At 36.7% G+C, this 22,672-nt stretch overlaps 1 protein-coding gene across 5 annotated transcripts in view; it reads left to right on the top strand.

The window, feature by feature from the left end:
• The window catches only part of PPP2R5C (protein phosphatase 2 regulatory subunit B'gamma), a 76,449-nt gene extending 57,103 nt beyond the window's left edge, over positions 1–19,346 (top strand). For 2 of the 5 annotated variants that reach the window (XM_070752137.1, XM_070752159.1), the window contains 7 exons: positions 801–854; positions 2,520–2,690; positions 4,516–4,643; positions 8,644–8,745; positions 10,559–10,631; positions 11,165–11,281; positions 16,169–19,346. In XM_070752137.1, the coding sequence (XP_070608238.1) occupies positions 801–854; positions 2,520–2,690; positions 4,516–4,643; positions 8,644–8,745; positions 10,559–10,631; positions 11,165–11,281; positions 16,169–16,300 (777 nt within the window). In that variant the 3' untranslated portion in view covers positions 16,301–19,346. Of the gene's footprint in view, positions 1–800; positions 855–2,519; positions 2,691–4,515; positions 4,644–8,325; positions 8,500–8,643; positions 8,746–10,558; positions 10,632–11,164; positions 11,282–16,168 lie in introns of those variants that run through there. The other 3 variants (XM_070752148.1, XM_070752173.1, XR_011559156.1) reach the window with 2 other exon arrangements.
• The last annotated feature ends 3,326 nt before the right edge of the window (positions 19,347–22,672 follow it).

The raw sequence follows: 22,672 nt of genomic DNA, 5'->3' as shown, positions 1-22,672 counted from the left end.
GTGCCATAGGTGCACCATCACTGGACTAGGGCGCAAAGAGAACATACCTGCTTTGATGTCAGGAGAAGCATCTGGCCAGTTAACACTCAACTCCATTTCAGTCACCCTGACTCCATCCTGGTAAAAGGGATTAAAGTCATAAAAAGAAAAAAAACCTGCAATAACAAGCATTGCATTTTTCTAACAAGAAGCAAAGTGATCTGCATATTTCTACAGCCATAGTTTCACATACTAATGATTACCTGTAGAATATAATTGAGATCTAAATTTCTCAATTTCGAGCTTTAATTGCTAATGCGGAACATTGAAATGTCTAGAACCTGGAATATTAAATGAGTTCTGTTGTTGAGGTCTGACATATACACTCATAATCCCAGAAAAAGAGGAGGCCACAGCATCACTACATGAGCAGAATAAAGTTTCTTACTTTACTATCCTTATCTGGGGCCTCAAAAATATTACTTTAGAAAAATCTATGCAGTTACAATATATGTTATTTGTACATGCCATTACTTTTTTGATAGTCATTTTTTTTATTTTTCCCAGGCATTTTTAAAGAGTAATTAGTTGTTTGTGGTTTTAGATTTTTTCTCCACTGATGACTTTACTTCTATTTTTCAGATATTTTTAGTGTTATATTTTTCAAACATTCACTAAAAATTTATCTGAACTATAGATGATTTTTTTGTCTTTTGGGTTTGAAATTCTGTTTTTTATATATTCACCCTAGATAAACGTTCTATATTAATATGTTAGATTGAGCCACAACTTGATAACATTATTATCTTCTCTCAATTTAGCTGGCTTACTGCGTAGTTCAGTTTTTAGAAAAGGACAGCACACTTACTGAGCCAGTAAGTCTAGTTTTTCTTCTTCTTATTAAAATATTATCTAATTATTTAAACAACGTATTTTTAAAATTGTGATCTTATTACTTTGGCATCTGCAACAGCTAACTTGCACAGTGCACTATTTGTATCATATGTTCGGAATGTTACACCTTGAACAATTTAAACAGAAAGACAATGTGCCTTTAAATAATTTAAAATTGAATAATTTGTGGACTGTTTACAGTTAGAATTTACAGAATAATATTTGTATATATAGTTCTGTTTTTAATCTACTATAAAAGTGGTCATATTAATTAGCAAATATAGAGACATATTTCATTTTAAAATTCCTTATTCTGGATTGTATTGTTTCAGAAGAAAATGTAAATTAAAAAGGACAGCAGAATAATAAAAGTATTTTTATTATTTCATAATAACTTACCTTAGAGAAATTTCATATTATTTTAAATCATGAATATATTGTTTTAATTTCTTATTAAGCATTGAAGGTCTAAATGGCAACATAACCTAAAGCAGCAACAATGCTTTATTCTTTGGCTTTGTTGTTTATGTTTCTGCATGGAAGCTATACTGTATTATTATTATGAGTTTTTACTTCACTGTTGAGCCAGTTTTGTCTAATGGTTAGGGCAGTAGACTAGAAATTATGAAACCATGCAGTCTAGTTCTGCCTTAAGCCTGAAAGCTGGCTAGGTGATCTTGGAGCAGTAACCCTTTCTCACAGTTTTGTTGTAGAAAAAATGGAGGATGGAATATTATATACAGTATATTCATCATCTTAAGTTATTTCTAAATCTAATAAAGACATAATACAAATAAATATACATAGAAATAAGTATTGTTTACACAAGCAATAAGCCATTGAGTATTTCTTGAATTATTAGTTATTATTAATTACTGATTTTAAATACTGTACTATTTGGAGATTTTAAAAGAATTAATAGAATCTCAATCTCAAGAAGCCCCACTCACTATGATATACAGTGTTCCCTCGGTTTCCACGGGGGATGCGTTCCGAGATCGCCCGCGAAAGTTGAATTTCCGCGAAGTAGAGATGCGGAAGTAAATACACTATTTTTGGCTATGAACAGTATCACAAGCCTTCCCTTAACACTTTAAACCCCTAAATTACAATTTCCCATTCCCTTAGCAACCATTTAGATTATTACTCACCATGTTTCTTTATTAAAGTTTATTAAAAATAATATTTATTAAAGGTGGACGAAAGTTTGGTGATGACATATGATGTCATCGGGCGGGAAAAACCGTGGAATAGGGGAAAAACAGCAAAGTATTTTTTAATTAATATTTTTGAAAAACCGTGGTATAGACTTTTCGCGAAGTTCGAACCCGTGAAAATCGAGGGAACACTGTATTTCGTTTAACTGCACATACACAGAAAAGTTCTACATAAGAAAATATTAATTTCTCACTTGAATAAAGAATACTCTTTCTTTGACATCACTCTTTAAAAATTTCAAAACTTTGTTCAGTCATGTTAGCTGAAGTTTGTACTACAACCTAACTCAGTCAAAAGATAAAAGTTTCCTTGTCATGCCCTATTCGCTGGTTATAGGAATATGTATTATATATAACATTAATTATATATAAGAGTAATATTTGAAGCAAGCAAATAAAAACCTAGATATTTGCATATTTTATTTTCAGGTGGTGATGGCACTACTCAAATACTGGCCAAAGACTCATAGTCCAAAAGAAGTTATGTTTTTAAATGAATTAGAAGAAATTTTAGATGTTATTGAACCAACTGAATTTGTGAAGGTTATGGAACCTCTTTTCAGGCAGCTAGCAAAGTGCGTCTCGAGTCCACACTTTCAGGTTGGTCATTTTAATACATTTAATTCTGAGGTGTTTTTTTTTAATTAACATGGCATGCCAATAGTGAGTTATTGTCACTTTGAATTACAGGTAGTCCACCGATAGTAACTTGTTCAATGACTGTTTGAACTTGCAACAGTGATGCATGACTGGTCGTTACAACTGACCCTTAATGTTCTTGGTGGTGTATTAGGCCTGCAGTCACATGATTATGATCTGTGTGCTCAGGAACCAGCTCAGATCTCTGACCAGAACAGCCATCTTGCAGGCAAAGAATCATGATTTGTGTTATATCTGGCCGGTTTCCCACAAGTAAAGGACAATGGGGAAGCTGGCAGGAAGTCTGAGGTCATGATCACGTGAGACCTTGCTTAAAGCAGGTAACTGGAGGTTGCTGAAACTGCTGTCACTAAGTGGCATGATCACATTATAAAGTGCTTTATGACTACAACACCTAGTGACAGAAATACTGATCCCAATTATTATAGTTAACTGAGAACTACCTGTAATCTTTATAAATATATTGCAATATAGCATGATGCAGCTTTTCCAAGACAACTCATGGCAGAAAAGGTGTTAGATCGGATGTTATAAGTTGTGAAGGCCTCTTCTGTGACATTAGCAAAAGGATATTGTCAAAATATAGTTCTGATATTTCTGTGAGCATTAAATAGTTGAGTAGTGGTAGTTCTAGCAACTACCAATCACATTATCTAGGCCCTCAACAGTCAGGATTCAGGCCTGGCTACAGCAGGGAAACTGCTTTGGTTGTGCTGACGGGTGATCTCTGGCAGGTCCGGGACAGGGGCTTGTCCTCTGTCCTGGTGTTTCTTGACCTCTCAGCAGCTTTCGATACCATCGGCCATGGTATCCTTCTACGCTGGCTGCAGGGGTTGGGGATGGGAGGCACTGTTCTGCAGTGGTTCTCCTCCTACCTCTCCGGTCGGTCGCAGTTGGTGTTAGTGGGGAGGTCAGAGGTCAACCTCTAGGTCTCTCCCTTGCGGGGTGCCTCAGGGGTCGGTCCTCTCCCCCCTGCTCTTTAATATCTACATGAAACCGCTGGATGAGATCATCCAAGGGCATGGGGGTGAGGTATCATCAGTATGCTGATGATACCCAGTTATACATCTCCACCCCATGTCCAGTCAGCGAAGCAGTGGAAGTGATGTGCCGGTGCATGGAGGCTGTTATGGTCTGGATGGGTGTCAACAGGCTCAAGCTCAACCCTGACAAGACAGAGTGGCTGTGGGTTTTACCTCCCCAGGATAATTCCATCTGTCCATCCATTACCCTGGGGGGGGGGTTATTGACCCCCCTCAGAGAGGGTCCGCAACTTGGGCGTCCTCCTTGATCCACAGCTAACATTAGAACACCATCTTTCGGCTATGGCAAGGAGGGCATTTTCACAGGTTCGCCTGGTGCACCAGTTGAAGACCCATCTATGTCACCAGGCATGGGGGAATTGAGTTTATGTATGGTTTGATTGTGTTGTATGGTTTTAATGATGGGTTTTAGATGTTTTTAAATATTGGATTTGTTATGTTATCATTGTTGTGAGCCACCCCGAGTCTGTGGAGAGGGGCGGCATACAAATCTAATAAATTATTAAATTATTATTATTATTATTATTATTATTATTATTATTATTATTATTATTATTATTATTATATCACCACATATACAGTAAAAGTTGCATGCAGAGAACAGATGAGCTGCAAGAAATGCAGAAATCTTAAATAAGATTAAAGCACAATTGCATCATCAAAAAGATAATAGACATTCTGTGGTTTGTGTAAATTGCTAAATGGCTATCTCATTATCTTAGGTGGCAGAACGAGCACTATACTACTGGAATAATGAATATATTATGAGCTTAATCAGTGACAATGCAGCTAAGATTTTACCTATCATGTTTCCATCCTTGTATCGAAATTCAAAGACTCACTGGAACAAGTAAGAATCTTTCTGTTTTATATTTCTTGATACCTAAATCTAACACAGCTCAGTTGGAAGACTTTTTATAAATTATGGTAGTGTTTGCATAGTGCCCTAGAATTTCCCATGTATATACAATCAGTGAAACTATATATTACATCTTATAAAGGACTGAACAAATGTGCAGATCCTTCCATGTGAAATTTGTTCTGAATTTTCAGCTCACCTTTTTCAAGAGCTGACAGATTAAAACAGACAGATTAACAAGGGTTGGAAGGGACTTGATGGATCTAGTCCAAATTCTTGCCCAAGTTTGACATCGGTACAATATACAAAAGACTTAAGTATTAGATTAACATGAGAGCATTTCTATACCACTATCTGCCAAATCTCAATATACATAGGTAATACAAATGTGCGCTTGTGCAACCTAACCCCCAAATCCAAATACACTATTTAAAAAATATTATATTTATTAATTTTATTTAAAGGTTTTTAGGCCATTCCATCAATCAACTCTGGCATACAACCCCTCAGATCTATAATTTGTTTTACAGTATAACAAAGGAATTATTTTTTGGTGGATAATAGGTTATGTGGATAAGAATGTAGATAGAATTTTCAGCCATAAAATAATGTTTTATGTAGAAGAGAGGAAATAAAATAGTTTTCCCCTATAAGCTTCAAATAAACTTAAGAATTACCTATAGGATAATCAAGGATACTGAATAAATCTACCATTAGAAAATACAAAGTAAGTAAGCAGTATAATTATTACAGGTTTGCTTTTGCGACTATATGGGATTATTTGATCAAAATGATTTAACTTCTCTGAAGTGATTGTAGTCCGACTTTTATATTTTCAACATCAGTTCCTAAATTTCTATATTATTTTGATATATGAGTTGATGAAGCAACTTAATTCTTTCCCCCCAAATATGTTTATAATGGAATATAGACTTACAGATTGTATAGTTGTGTTCTTTGAGAATTTTTATCTTGACGTATTTATAATGTATATTTCAGTTAGTTATTTTTACATTGTCAGTATAATCAAGTTACACGACAACTAATTTGTTGGGGTTGAATATATCTTTTCTGCAAAAGTTACTGTGTGGAATTTTGCTTTATGCAAAATTATGCCAGATGTCAATTTTAAACTTATCTGCATGTTAATATGGGGTAAAAATAGGAGTTTGTTTTACTAATAAAAATAATAGATTGCTTTGTTCTCTGTGATCCACACCAATAGATTATGTGTCTGCTCAAATCACCATTTGAACTTCCCAGAGTTTGAACTTCTTGTGGTAGCTTCATCTTCCTGTCCAATTCCATAGAGTAATCATATTTCACATTAATCTTTTATATTCTTTTTTCTTAAACATAAGATCAATATGTATCATGCAGTGATTTTTTCATACAATGGATATAAAAAAATCTAAACACCCCTGTTAAAATACTTTTTGAGATATAAAAAAAAGAGACCAAGATAAATCACCTCAAATTTTTTTCTACATTTAATATAACATGTAAGCTGTGCAATTCAATTGAAAAACAAACTGGAAATCTTTTGGGAGGAAAATAATAATAAAAACATACAACAACATAGTTGCTTAAGTGTGTATACCCAAACTAGTATTTTCATTAAAACACATTTTGATTTTATGTCAGAATTCAGTCTCTTGGACTGGTAGGTAGGGACCTTTCAACCTTGGGAATCTTTGCCCATTTTTACTTGCAAAAATGGTCAAATCTGTCAGATTGTGAGGACATCTCCTATGCCCAATTTTCTTCAGCTCACAGATTTTTAATTCCCTAAGTTTGATCTTCTGGTAAACCATTCTTTTGTTGATTTGGAGGTATGGTTTAGGTCAGGGATAGGCAAAGTTGGCTCTTCTATGATTTGTGGACTTCAACTCAAAGAATTACTGAGCCAATCATGCAAGCTGAGGAATTCTGGGAGTTGAAGTCCACATGTCATAGAAGAGCCCACTTTGCCTACCCTTGTTAGGTCATTGTTGTGTTGTATTCACGTTCAACATCCTAGCAGAGGCCTAAGGATTTTGTGCCAGAATTGACTGATATATGGATCTGATCATAATTCCTTTCACCTTGACTAAAGCCCTACTTCCATCTGAAAAAAGCAGCCTCAAAACATTATACCGTTACCACCATGCTTCACTGTGGGTGTGGTGTACTTTTGGTGATGTGCAATGTTGTTTTTGCACCAAACACACTTTTTGCAATAATGGCCAACCTTGGTTTCATCAAATCACAACATATTTTTCTATCTGCTTTTGTCAGACTTTGTACAGGTTTTTGCAAAATGTAAGCAAGCATAGATGTTTTTCTTTGTAAGCAGATGTTCCCATCTTGCCACCCTACCCCACAGCCCAGACATATGAAGAAGATGGGAGATTGTTTCACATATGGTACACAACCAGTATTTGCCAGATTTTTCTGTAGCTACTTTAATGTTGTTGTAGGCCTCTTAGCACTCTCTCAGTCTTCCTCTTTTTTTCATCAATAATGGAGGGACATTCAGTTCTTGGTAATGTCACTGTTGCATATTTTCTCACTTGTTCATGTCTGTTTTCATTGTGTCCCATGGTATATCCAATACCCTGGAAAAAAAATTGTATCCTTCTGACTAACACCTTCCAACATTGAGATCTCTTTGATGCTTTCTAAAGACTTTGCAGACTCTAGCTTTTGTACATCTTCTGATATACTACATATGTTTTAATCCTCATACTTGATGTATTCCTTCTATGAGAGCCAATTTAGTTAAAGGCACTGAATTAAGGATCACTAGCAGACTACAGGTTCTAGTCCTGCCTTAGACACAGTAGTCAACCGAATGTCTTTGGACCAGTCATTTACTTTCAGTCCTAGAAAGATGGCATACTATTTCCAGAAAGATTTGGCAGAAAAACTTCATGGACGTCTATTTTTATTAAAAGTGAAAAAAGCCAGTTTGACTTTTGTTTCATTAATAATTTTCCTAATTTTGATTGCTGAATACTACTTCTATGAATATGGTAGTTCTATATTTTCTGGTATGTTAGCCAAATTTTTATAAAATTGTTCTTTTTTCTTGCTATTTACCACTTATAATTTATCTAGAATTTATCCTAAGAAACGTTTAACCATCCACATGAATAAGTGAGTTCTGTATCACATGTTCAGACCCATCTTATTTTATCTTTTATAGCAAGCTACGTAAATCTTGAGTCAGAATTTTCTTGCAAAGTCAATCTCAAAATTAAATTTGTTTTAGATAATTATTTGACTGTCCTTTCCATTCTCAGTCATTATTTTAGAACATCACTCCACATCCTGAATGTCCTTCGAGGATTTGCTTCTAACTTTTGAGAGGTTTCAAGGAGCCTCATGTCAATTCTTTTGTTATTAGAAAGCAGACAAAAGTTTACTATTGCCTCTTTAAATTAGTCATAGACATGATGAGGCATATTGGTATAAAAATCTTTCCTCTGAAAGGGAGGTTGAATTTGAAAACGTGTTTTTTTTAATCTACAAATCTCTGAACCACTTCCCATATTCAGAGATGCAGCTTACTATTCCCCCACTGGTGTGAATTTCAGAGACCATGACGAAGAAGATCTAGTTACTGATCTGAATTGTGGTTCTTCAAGTGGTCTTCTGTGAATTCACACAGCCTACTATCCATCCCTGTTAGGTGCTGTGCATCACTGATTCTGAGGATATCTCCACAGCAACTAACAGAATCAGCAGAAACCATTCCCAGTGCATATGTAGTGGGCAAGATGGCAGTTTCCTGCCAAACATTCTAACTCTGGGATATGTTCAACTGCACAGATGCAGAACACATTGGTGTGTATTCACAGAATTCGTAAGTATTATATTCCTCATTGAATCTTTAGTTTCTGTGTGCCACTTTTAGCTAATAGAAATACCCACTTGCTTTGGGGGCTTTTAGTGAATATATGCACTGCAAATCCTGAATCTGTTTTGAATCTCTCGTTTTCCTTTGTAGGACAATACATGGCTTGATTTACAATGCTCTGAAACTCTTCATGGAAATGAACCAAAAATTGTTTGATGATTGCACTCAGCAATTTAAAGCAGAAAAACTTAAGTGAGTTTCTTCTTAACGTGTTCTCATCTTGTGAAAACTTTCTGCTGTGTTTGTTATAAATTTTGTATTGCATTTCTGTGGATATAGGTAGTCCTCAACTTACGATCACAATTGAACCCCAAATTTCTGTTGCTAAGCAAAACATTTGTTAAGTGAGTTTTGCCCATTTTATGACTTTCTTGCCACAATTGTTAAGTGAATCACTGCAGTTGCTAAGTTAATAACATGGTTGTTAGGTGAATCTGGCTTCTTCTTTGACTGTGCTTGTCAGAAGAATACAAAAGGGGATCACATGACCCTGAGAGACTGCAACCATCATGAATATAAGTCCGTTGGCAAGCATCTGAATTTTAATCAAGTGACCACAAGAGTGTTGCAAAGGTCATAAATGTGAAAAATAGTCATAAGTCACTTTTTCAAGTGCTGTAAGTTTGATTGGTCATTAAATGTACTGCTGTAAGTCGAGGACTATCTGTGCACACTATTTACTCAATGGTAAGTAAAACTAGTCTTGATTCAAAATGGAATGCCTTTGAGATAAAATTCTTTTTTAAAAGGTGAAGTTATATTTTTAACATCTTATTTTCACATCAGAATCCCTCTGTGAGATGGTCCCTAAATGTCAAATAAATAAACAAATAGATAAAAGTGTGAGATTTTTTTCTTATTAATTTCCAAAATCCAAAAAAAATACATTGTGAGAAAACATCTAATCTGTCACCAGGATTGCCAGGATTCTAGTTTGCCAAACAATCTCATCTGCTTTTTTATGCTTTCCCATATTAAAAATAGTAGTAAAACAAGCAATCCATTTGCAAAAAGTATTACTCTTCTTGGCTTCCAAGTTCAAAATCTTTGGAGAATAGAATTCAAATAATTTGTTATGCTATATGAATAAAGAATAAAGTAATACATTCTTCAGAATCTTCAAAGAAAATTTTGAGCGTATTCAGAATGAATCAGAATAGAGTTGTAAATATTTCTTAAATATATTGATTTATTATATAATATAAATATTGCTTAAAACTAAACAAAGTTTTGCTTGAAAGATATAGCCAATGGCTTGATACTATAAGCGTCAGTTTTTGTTCAAAAGTAAAGAGGAATTTAACAATAGAAACAGCAAAAGCACTTAAACCTGTATACCGCTTCCCAGTGCTTTACAGCCCTCTCTAAGCGGTTTTACAGTGTCATCATATTGCCCTCAACAATCTGGGTCCTCATTTTACCAACCTTGGAAGGATGGAAGGCTGAGTCAACCTTGAGCCAGTGAGATTTGAACTGTCAAATTGCAGACAGCTGGCAGGCAGCAGAAGTATCTGTAAAAATATAAACTTGTCGAAGAATGTCTTTTAAAAATTCAGATTAATATGAATTGTTGTATTTTTTTTTCATTTTCCTGGCTTCGCATGCTTCATACTTTTAAGTTATGAAAATATGGAAAGTGGAGAGGAAGCAACAAATCAGAGCAATTGTATAGCTGATTATAAGAATGGTTTCTCTCTCTGCTCCCCCACATATGTGTTTATGTGTTTTGTATTTGTATTTGTATTTATTTAGATTTGTATGCCGCCCCTCTCCGCAGACTCGTTTTGTTTGTAATCTCTGCTTCTTGCCCTTTTTTCTCTGGGATTATTGTCTATCCATAATTCTATTATCTATTGCCGCCTTGTTCTATTTATAATGTATGCAACATTTCAAAAAGAATAAATGGAAAAGTTTCCATATTTCCTATCATGTTTAATGTTAATTTAATTCCTTTATATTCATTAAACATTGCCTAGTATATGTGAATGTTCCTTTTCTCTCCTAGGGAAAAGCTAAAAATGAAGGAAAGGGAAGAAGCGTGGGTCAAAATAGAAAATCTAGCCAAATCACATCCTCAGGTAAGGCACTCTGAGGATGAATAACATTTATTTACTCTTTTTTAATGTACAAATATAGCTTCATATTTATATACTTTAATGACTTCCATTGACCATAGGAACCATATGATACCCTAGAATCCCACCCCCCAAAAACTCCATAAAGACATATTTCACCATTCTGGCTCTGCAGCATCTGGAATTCCAAATATCATTTGATCCTAGCTGCACATAGGATAAATCTATAACCATAGCAATTCTTAGTTATTTTCCATTATTTCTTTATTGTCCTAATTAGTAATGACTAACAAAATCATTTTCCATTATTAAATAACCTTTAAAAGCCATCAGAGTTGATGGCAATGAAATTCCATAAATTAAATGCTCTTTGCATTTCTTCCTTTTAATCTCTTACATTTTATTTCTGATTTGAAGCTAAAATCCTCTGTTAACATTTCTGGCAATGAAGTGCCTGAATTGTAGCTTCTAACAATTTTAAGGATCTGAGATATTCTATTTAAAAAAATCTGATATAACTTTTTGTATTTGGTTAGTACTCAGTATATAGTGACACCTCTCTAGTGAGCAGTCCTGTTGCAATGGAAACAGATGGGCCTTTAATTGAAGACTTGCAGGTGCTGAAAAAGGGAGTGAAGGAAGATACTTGTCTGGTAAGCATATACAGGTAGTCCTCCAGTTAAGATAGCATTTGGAACTGGAATTTCTGTAACTAAGCAATGCACTTGTAAAGTGTGACATCACCTGACCACTTCACTTAGCTATGGTAATCCCTGTATTATTGCCATTATTAAAGGAGGGTTATGGGTCATTCAGTGAACACCTCCCTGCAACTTCCTACTGGCTTCCAAGGACCAGAGTCAGTGGAAAAGCCAGCAGGAAGGTGCAAGTCTGAGCTAGTTTGCAAAAAGGCTAGCAAAGAAGTAAGTGGCTGCTGCGGGGTAAGAAAGGATGGGCAAATGGTGGGGGAGGCGTGGCGCAAGCACAGCAGGGTTTGAATGGCTATTGGCAGGTGGAAGAAGATGCAAAGTGAAAGGAGCAGTGGGCATGGGGTGGCTGCTGCTGGATGTGTGCAGATAGTGGAGGGCGGGAAAACACGCATGCAAGGCTTGCGGTGGCTGCTGCTGGGTGTGTGAGTATAGCAGGGAGGTGCAGCATGAGCTCAGCAAGACTTGGGATGCTACTGTCAGATAGGGGATGCTTACCAGTGCATGAGGGTGCATGAGTAACTGGGAAAGGGTGCCCAAGTGACCAGGAAAGTGTAGTGGAAATGTGTTAAAGTTCAGGGAGGATGCATGGATGGGGGAGATTTACCCATGTAACTTGCGACATTTCCTGCCAGTTTTCCTTCTGACTTTGCATGTGGGGAAGACTGCAGGAAAGTCGCAAATCGTGATCAGGTGACTTATGGGATGCTGCAATTGTTATAAGTGCAAACTGGTTGCCATGTCCCTGGACCACGATCAGGTGACTGCAAGGGTGATCAGATGGCTGGAACTTTTAGGATCAGTCATAATTACCGCTCTTTCAACACAGTTATAACTAAATGAGCGGTTGTTAACTGAGGACTACCTGTAGAGAGAGAGAAATAGCTAGCTTCTTCCAAGTATGATTAAGAAATATTTACTCATGAATTGTACAATTTGTCTCAGAAATTGCAAGAAATTGAAATGAGCAGAATAATTTTAGTAATTTGTAAATTATCACTTCGTTTGCTTGTTAGCAAAATGGTTTTAATACATGCTAAATTTGATCCCACTTTTGTATTTGAATTGAATAATTGTATATTTATGCTATTGCTTTGCCATCTTTTCTTTTTAGTAGTAGTATGTTAATTTATAACATACTATTTCTAAGAAGAAAAGATGGCAAACATCATCATATTAGCTGAACTTTTAACAAATAAGTACTAAAATAAATGCTTCTAATGGGTATATGGTGTTCCCTCGATTTTCACGGGTTAGAACTTCGCGAATAGCCTATAGCACGGTTTTTCAAAAAATATTAATTAAAAAATACTTCACGGGTTTTTTTCTATACCACGGTTTTTCCTGCCCGATGACATCATACGTCATCGCCAAACTAATAATTTTTGCAAATAAATAACAAAAAAAATAATTATTGTTAATAAATAATTATGTTTATAAATATCAGGATCACTAAGTGTCTTATTCAATGGTGAGTACCAGTATTAATGATGAGTAAATGGTTGTTAAGGGAATGGGAAATGGTAATTTAGGGGTTTAAAGTGTTAAGGGAAGGCTTGTGATACTGTCCATAGCCAAAAATTGTGTATTTACTTCCGCATCTCTACTTCGCGAAAATTCGACTTTCGCAGGCGGTCTCGGAACGCATCCCCCGCAGAAATCGAGGGAACACTGTAACCTTACTTAAAGGCTTGTCAAACAATAGCAAAACAAAAAAACCCAGTCAAGAATTCCAGGCCTGGGGCCTTGGTAATATTCATGTCTCTTAAAATTCTTAGAGGCAAAAAAAGGTTAAAAATACACCCATAACTACTGAAACATGACTGTTATGTGTACATGGGGCTATTGAATAAATCATTATTTTAAAGCACTTCAAAACTCTAGTTTGTGTTTCACTTGTTGACTGATTGTAAATGTGATATCTGAACATGAATATGTGGTTTGATTTTCTCAGGAGGCAGGGGATATCATTAGATTTGTACTTTGTCATCACAGGTATATGTGTTACCTGTTTTTCACCATGCTTATTGATTGTTCAAAAACAATCAGTTAAAGAGTTAAAGAGCATGCAACTAAAACACATTCTTAAATTATGGTTTTTAATGCTATAAGACTTTGTGAGTCTTATTGGAGTGCAGCTTTATAACAATATTTATTGAAAGAATATTAAATATTAAAGAGCCATAGTGGGGCTGTGGTTAGAATGCAGTACTGCAGGCTACTTCTGCCAACTGCCAGCTGCCAGTCATTTGACTGGCATTCAAGGTTGACTCAGCCTTCCATCCTTCCGTGGTCAGTAAAATATGCTGACTCTGTAAACTGTTTAGAGAAGGCTGTGAAGCAGTATATCAGTCTAAGTGCTATTGCTATTTAAATATTTATTTAACATTTGGTAAATGGGAAATAAAACTTAGATGTGTGGTGGCTCAGGCTAAGACACTGAGCTTGTCGATCAGAACTAAACAATGTCGCTTGGCGGGACCCAGGGGAAGAGCCTTCTCTGTGGCAGCCCCGGCCCTCACAACTCCCCCCCAGAGATTAGAATTGCTCCCACCCTCCTTGCCTTTCGTAAACTTCGTAAAACCCACCTCTGCCGCCAGGCATGGGGGAATTGAGATACTATTTCCCCCTAGGCCTTTACAATTTTATGCATGGTATGTCTGTATGTATGTTTGGTTTTACAATAAGGGTTTTAAACTGTTTTAATATTGGATTTTCATATGCTGTTTACTACTGTTGTTAGCCGCCCCGAGTCTTCGGAGAGGGGCAGCATACAAATCCAATAAAATCAAAATCAAATGATAACGCATTATGAGGTGACCTTCCATTACTTGTCCCAGCTTCTGCCAACCTAGCAGTCCGAAAGCGTGTAAAATATGCAAGTAGAAAAATAGGGACCACTTTGATGGGAAGGTAACAGTACTCCCTGTGTCTTTGACATTGAGTCATGCCAACCACATGACTACTGAGATGTCTTCGGACAGCGCTGGCTATTCGGCTTACAAACTGAGATGAGCACACACACACAGAGCCGGAAACTACTAGCACACATACGCGGGGGAACCTTTACCTTTTAAATAAAACTTGTGAGTGCAACTTCATGCAAGTTACACTTGTATGTAGCCAACAAACAGAATACCAGTGCAGAGCATGAGAATAAAGATTTAAGTATAGGAGAGAAGAAACAGATGCTTGTAATCTCTGTTGCTTGGGCGCATTGGCTCAAATAGTTCCTATTGAGAGGATCTGATAACGTATCTGCCACCACTTTAGTTACCGGGCCTTGAATTTGCACTCCCCTGCCCTCTTCAGTCATTTCATGTATTTTGTGGCTATCATGAGACTAGGAAAAGTCCCAGCTGACAGATATAGCAAATGCTCCATCCTAAACCTGAACGACTTATACTACTTTGTGACCAAATGCTACACAATTCTGGCCATAATATATACTGCTCAAAAAAATAAAGGGAATACTCAAATAACGCATCCAAGATCTGAATGAATGAAATATTCTCATTGAATACTTTGTTCTGCAGAAAGTTGAATGTGCACAATAACATGTGAAATTGATTGTCGATCAGTGTTGCTTCCTAAGTGGACAGTTTGATTTCACAGGAGTTTGATTTACCTGGAGTTATATTGTGTTGTTTAAGTGTTCCCTTTATTTTTTTGAGCAGTGTATCTCACTATAGTCCTGCTAAATGTACCAGAGTCATTCGGGGCATCCATTACCTCTCAAAAGTTTACATCATCTACATCACAGATCTTCCAACTTGGCCACTTTAAGACTCGTGGACTTCAACTCCCAGAATTCTCCAGCCAGGTATGCTGGCTAGAGAATTCTGGAAGTTGAAGTCCACGAGTTTTAAAGTTGTCAAGTTTGGGGACCCCTGATCTACATTATATAGGTACATATAAGTAGTCCTTGCTTAGCAACCACAATTGGGGCCAGCAACATGGGTATAAACTAAATCATAGTCTGTAATTGTATCATGATAATAGTGTGAATGTACCCCAAGGACTTGCGTTCATACAGTATGGATTCCTGGTTAATATAATCAGTGCTTCATTGGGAAAGGCGTAAGATCCCTTTGCTTGCAGACCATGCCCTCCATATATCTTGACAGAAGATTTTGTAAACTGTCTGTTGGACAACACCTCTATCCTTGTGCTTTTGTTCAGGCGGAGGACATTATCCATAATGATAATGATAATCTCATTTAAGATTACTGACAGCAGGTGAATTCAAGTGATTGAACCTTGGAAAATTCAACTATCTTCTTGCAGTGATGTTTCCAACTATCAGCAACAGAGTTGTGAAACCTTAGAAATAAATATTTAAATTCGTAATTGTAGCTTTGGCTTTGTTTTGTTGTGATCATCTTATATCTAATACTCTCATTCAACAGTATTTTACTGTTTTATTGTATTTTATGACACACTGTATAGTATTACCTGTGGCTACAACAATAAGCTTACTTTATATGGCATAGATAGAGCAAATAAACTTTGTACTGAAGGGCTTTCTGGAGAATCAATCTCAGAAACAATTTCAGGGGAATGCCATAGAAGGTATGGCAAAATCCAAAAATTACAGGAGACCAAGTCTTTTTGTTCTACTGAAATCTGCGTTCTTTTACTGCTTTCTCATTCTTGTTTAAAACAAAACAAGTTTCAATGTTTGATTTTAACTTTTTATGTTTTAACTTAGATGTAACTGTAAGCCACCCAGAATTACCCTATGGTGGCCCATACATTTTATTAATAAATAAATAAAAACCAGGCACTTTTTCGTGTAGGAAATTTGTTTAAACATTGCTTTTTTGATTTCAGGAACACACTGAGCAAAAAAGGGAACGTGCTGTAGTACGGCGCAAGTCTGAATTGCCTCAGGATATCTATACCATGAAAGCCTTGGAGTCTCATTGCCGAGCTGAGGATCTACTATCACAGGATGGGCATTAGACTAGTCAAGTGATATCTTATTTGGAGAAAAACAATTTTTTTCTGGACTCTGTTCCGCAGTAGAGAACTTACCTTTTTTTGTGCCATACTGATCAGTTACACACAAGTCAAAGCTTTTGTTCAACCCCATTCTGTTAGGCAATAATTTCAATACAGTGTAAACAGCTCAAGATAAGTAGTTCAAACAATGGTGAATTACCTAATTCTGTAATCAGAAACTTGAGTTGATTAGTATTAAAAGACATTTTCTTGGTGCTGTTGGCATAGTACCAACCAGTGGGAAGCATGCATTTTCTCCAGTTATTGTTGAAAGGAGAGCAAATGATCAAGCACTGCTGCTGAGCAACCATTCAGATATTTCAGGCCTCTTCAAACATAATTATTTGTTTGTATATTAAAAGCAGCTCTATATAGAAAAAGGCATGAAACGATAATGTCTATCATATTTCATATCCGTACATGTGCTAGTAAATTTAAATCGGTTGCAGTTTCAGGTTTTTGTCCATAATATCCATGTGCATACAATGAAATGCATGTGTGACAATCGACACAGAAGTTCCATGTTTTTTCCTATTTCGATCAGCTTATAATGAGGATACAATGAAGTGACCTTGCATGGCTTTTCTTATGTAAGTCCACTGAAATAATGAAGGTTGCACAAGACCAGTGCCAGATGATTGGAGCCTATTTTCTTTCTCTCTTTCCTCTGTCCATCTCTGCCTGCCATTAGTACCATGGCAATGGTCAAATTTCACAATTCATATATAACTATTGAGCATTTTATAAATCTGGGGACAAAAATATCCGAAGAGAAAAAAAATTGCATTACTACCTTGACATATTCTGGCAGTTTGGAAAGTTATTAATTCTTTATTACAGAATGGTAATATTCATGACAATCTTAATCACGTCTAATTTCTAGAGAAATGGTTAAATCCAAATTTGGTTCCAGATAAAAGACACTGTTGGTCGAGTACTTTGTATGGATTGAAGCCATATTTGCTGGTCCGTTAGCATGAAGTACAAAATTAATATTTTGAAACTGAGCTGATAGAGATGTTTTGCTCCTAAAAATAAAAATATGTCTGCCTTGGCTAAAAGTAAATAGCATTTTTAAAGTAATTGCATATATTATTTTTTTTGTTTCAGAATTATTATTTATGAAAATGGCTTTCCAGTTTTTATTCTTTTTAAAAATATATTTAGTGTATGGAATATGTTAGCTGCTAGGAATCGTTACAGACAACAGGACATAGATTATTTTGGATACATTTCCCTGGATGTTAATGTTTAGAAAGATGCATCTTAGAAAATTTAGCATAGACAAATTCCCTCTAATGGCATTCCAACATTTGCATATACCTATTTTAAAAGCTGAGAAGTTATCTATAGTAATTCTGCTGTCGGTATATATTTTTATGAAATAAAGATCTAGAACATGCACACCTCAAGAAAAAAAGAAAACCCATCTGCATTACTGCTGATCTTCCACTGCTGCTATGTATTCCAAAACATTGCTTGCATGTTATGAGTTTTCTTTTATCTCTTCTAGATGGGAAAGCACAAATAAATTTTCAAAAAAATGTATTGTGCTTTGTCTTTAATATTTGATTGCTCTCAGGGTAGCCAGTATTTTAGACTTTAGTATCTCAAGAGCAGTTTCAGATCAATTTGAATTAGTTTTTTCCCCCCTTATTTCTATCACTAACAAAAGTTGCAATTTCTTTAAAATAGTTATTTTACCTAATATATCTTGATCCATGACAAATACTTTACAAAGCAGACATTTTGGGACCAGGGCCTGGTTGGTCTCAAATATGAAATGTCCAAGGTATATTGTGAAAATTAAGAATAGATCATATCAGGTGAGAATGATGGGAATTAGTGATAAGAAAAAAAAAACAATGTAAAGACCACTCCAAGCTTCAGACAAAATACCTATTTTTTGTGAAAATAATACCTGTTAAACTTGAAAATAAGTAATATGCTTTGCCATAATGAAATACAAATAATTAAAAGCAGTTTAAATGTGTCTTCTCCATTTTGATGAGGGGAAGAGTGCTTTTATAATTGCATAAAGCAATGTCTGTATGTATTTTGATATGCCATTGTTTGAACTTCCCATCTTTAGCTGATAATTTATCAAATATCTTCTTTATAATTTGGCTGTTCAGTAGGCTCACGAAAGAGGGTTTTGAAAAGAAGCAGTCTAATTTTAACCTGGGGAATGGGGGATTGAGAAAATATTGTATATCAATGTTTGGTTGACCGTGTAACGCTCAGCATATAAGATCTTTCACTGTCTAAATTTTACTTTTGCTCTTTACTGAAGATAAACATTCACCAAAAATTAACTATTCTGGAGCAGGTAGCATTATTGCCATCATAATTTGTTCTAGAAATATCAGGCTAGTTCACAAACTTGCCTAAGCAATACTAAGATTTAGTAGTATTCATTTGTTTGGCTTCCTTCTTATCACCATGTTATGCTCTATACAAGTTATGTATTAAATTATTGTTAAAATAAATACATCCCAAATGAAGTGTACAAATAAAAAAGGTTTTGGTGATTGTTACTCTTCATAAAGTTCAGTGTTACCTATCTTCCCATGTTCTCCAGAATCTTATGCCTGTACATCAGGAATGTCAAAAGAATATTACAAGTGTCTTCTTTTGTGTGGCTTTAGTATGGTTTCATTTTAATATTGTACATACATTGTACTTTGTTTTATTGTAATGAGTAATAAAAATGTAGACTTCATATTTTGTACAGAATGGTCCTATGTACAGAATAAAACATTCCTAGAAATATTTAAAAAATAGGTAAGTGGCACAATTTTTCTTTATACCTGTATCTTTATGCTTTAGTGGAATGCTATGTTAATGTACCAACATATTTTTAATATTTTGTAATTTGGATTTTTTTGTTCAGACATTGTTTATGGAAAAACTTCATACACCTGCCATTTAATATGCTTTTTATCTAGTTTTTAAATTCTACAAATGGTGTATTCTATGGATTAAATAAAGAAGATATGGAATTTTACCTGCTCATCATAACACTGCTTTTAGCTGTAATATAGAACATTGTAAAGTGAATGTGGATTACATAAGCGTCTAAGACATACTGAGCAAACATCCAATTTTATAGAATATCCACTCAAACTTCCATATGTTCTTACAGCAGTGGACAAATCTGTACAGGTGGTAGCCATAAGAAAATTATTCTTAGAAATAAATAAAATATAAACTGACAGCAAACCACACTCCTTACTAGCACTGATGACATTACCTAGTTTGGGTAATAAAATGTTTGCAAGAAAACAAGCAAGTCAGAGAGCACCACGGACTCCTCATTTCAACTCTGAGCTACAAATATTCTGCTTTACTAGAATAATATTCCGCATAATAAAGTAAACGAGACAACTTTCCAGACAACTTTCTATCAGGTTTCTCCTATAGCCCCAATATTGACTGCAAAAAAAAAATACTATTATCCTGATCCCACTGAATTGATCCACTGGTAATTCTGGAAGATGAGGAAATTTGTTCCATCAACTAACAGAAAAATTTTGACTGGCATCCTGTCTGATTAATACCGCTTACCCACCTCTGTTGTCAGCCATGGGGGAATTGAGATACTCCTTTCCCCCCCAGGCCTATACAATTTATGCATGGTATGTTTGTGTGTATGTTTGGTTTTTTAATAAGAGTTTTTAGTTATTTTAAATATTAGATTTGTCATATGCTGTTTTATTATTGTTGTTAGCCGCCCCGAGTCTACAGAGAGGGGTGGCATACAAATCTAATTAATTAATAAATGTGAGCCATATAAACCATTGTCTGAAAAATATGGAATGCATTTTTCTTCAGTTAAACTCAAGATAGCTGACATAAATTTTTCTGTCAAGGTTTCAGGCGCATCCGAAGAAACAATGTTAAATAGAGACTATTGATTGTTACCTATTGCAATTTTTATTCTTCTAACCCTTCTCAAATTGTCTGAGACTTATAGGGTTTCTAGCAGCTATTCAGTATTTTTGTATAAACACAATATGTTTATATACCTTAGTTTAAAATATGATCTGTCTTCTACTTCCCAGAATTAGATAAAGAGAACCAAATTAAGCAAATGTCAAAATTATACACCACTATATCTTGAGGACATCAAATTGTAAAAAACTAGTAATAAACCAATATTCAAATAGACAAATTATTTGTCATATACTTTAGAGGTAAAAAATGGCCATCTGTTAATGTCTACAGTGACTTAGATGATGTATGCACTGCTTCTATAAAATAGTATATTGAAGTCTTCAGACTTAGCATATTCCCCAAGTTTTGGAAAACCTAATGTGGGTTATAGGGTCATGGATACTATTTTATGAAACTTTGCACACTAAAATTTCAGTTTTTCACTATTTTCGTACAAAGAGAATATGAAGCATTTTCATAACTGCCTTTATAGTATGTCTTCCTCTATTAAGAGGAAATGCATGATGGGTTATACCCTCCAGCTTTTGAAATGCAGCATCACTTAATTTTCCTATTCCTATCTTCCCCTCCCACCCAAACACAACAGGTTGTCAAGGCTCTAGATTATCTTTACAGAAGAAAACTGCAGTAGCTGTTGAATGGAGAGTAAATAAATACTGCTCCTCTGTCTGAGTGAAGTGCTATTATACGTAACCAATGACCTGAATAGCAAGTAAATTCTCAGGACATTTATTGTCATAATTTGTGCATTTCAGGATAGCAGTATACAGTGATCCCTCGAGTATCGCGAGGGTTACGTTCCAAGACCCCTCGCGCTATTCGATTTTTCGCAATATAGTGGTGCGGAAGTAAAAACACCATCTGCGCATGCGCGCCCTTTTTCCATGGCCGCGCATGCGCAGATGGTGTTTTTACTTCCGCACCTGGGAAGACCCAGGGAAGGTTCCTTCCGCCCCCCAGCAGCTGATCTGCTCGGCAGCGCCGCAGCAGCGAGGAGCCGAAGATCGGGGTTTCCCCGCCGCCCACGCAAAGGGGAAACCCCGATCTTCGGTTCCTCGCTGCTGCCGCACCCGCCACTTGTCCGCCCGCCGCTTGTCCGCCGCCTGCCCGCCCGCCCGCTGCTTGTCCGCCCGCCGCCTGCCCGCCGCTTGTCCGCCGCCTCGCTTGTCCGCCCGCCGCTTGTCCGCCGCCTGCCCGCCCGCCTCGCTTGTCCGCCCGCCGCTTGTCCGCTGCCTGCCTGCCTGCAGCAGCAGCGAGCAGATGAAGATCGGGGTTTCCCCGCCGCCCACGCAAAGGGGAAAGCCCGATTCGGCTCCTCGCTGCTGCCGCCGAGCAGATCAGCTGCTGGGCGGCCGCAGCAAGCAGACGAAGATCCGGGTTTCCCTGCCGCCCACGCAAAGGGGAAAGCCCGATTCAGCTCCTCGCTGCTGCCGCCGAGCAGATCAGCTGCTGGGCGGCCGCAGCAGCAGCGAGCAGATGAAGATCCGGATTTCCCAGCCGCCCACGCAAAGGGGAAATCCTGGCTCCTCGCTGATGCGCCCGCCCGCCCGCCCACCGCCCGCCTGCAAGAGGGGGAGAGATAGAGAAAGAGAGAGAAGGAAAGAAAGAGATGAGAGAGGGAGGAAGAGAATGTGAGAGAGGAAGAAGCAAGATAGAGAAAGAGAGAAAGAAAGATGAGAAAGGAAGGAAGAGAGTGACGTCATCGGGTGGAAAAATCGCGATATAGCGTTTCGCGAAGTACGAGATCGCGAAAATCGAGGGATCACTATTTTTATTATTGCATTGGTGTACCACACCATGTACAGTGGTACCTCTACTTAAGAACCGTGACCAGGTTCTTAAGTAGAAAAGTTTGTAAGTAGAAGCAATTTTTCCCATAGGAATCAATGTAAAAGCAAATAATGTGTGCAAACCTATTAGAAAAGAAATAAAAGCTCAGAATTTGGGTGGGAGGAGGAGGAGGAGGAAGAGGAGGAGGACAGTCGCCGCCCAGAGCGAAGGAAGTGTTTTCTCTGGGCGTTGGTAGAGGTTTATTCCCTCTTCAAGCTCCCAGAGAAAGGAAAATGCTTCGTTCACTCTGGACTGCCAAAACCTCTTTAAGCGCCACCAAAAGGCTCCTCTGGCAGCTGAGAAAAGCCCAAGATGGCCAGGATTAAAGGGGGAATGGCAAGAAACTGGCTGGGCCTTCGTGCCGCTCTCAAATTTCCTGGGAAAATTTTCTGGGCTTGAATTCTTAAGAAGAAAATGGTTAAGAAGAGGCAAAAAAATCTTGAACACCCGGTTCTTATCTAGAAAAGTTCTTAAGTAGAGGCGTTCTTAAGTATAGGTATCACTGTACTACAGAGAAGGCTTATGCAGTGGCATCTTGGTACTCAA

Source organism: Erythrolamprus reginae, chromosome 1 (assembly GCF_031021105.1).
Source record: "Erythrolamprus reginae isolate rEryReg1 chromosome 1, rEryReg1.hap1, whole genome shotgun sequence".
Taxonomy (NCBI): domain Eukaryota; kingdom Metazoa; phylum Chordata; class Lepidosauria; order Squamata; family Dipsadidae; genus Erythrolamprus; species Erythrolamprus reginae.
The sequence above is the reverse complement of the archived record's forward strand: the minus strand, read 5'-3'. Positions and strand labels throughout refer to the sequence as shown.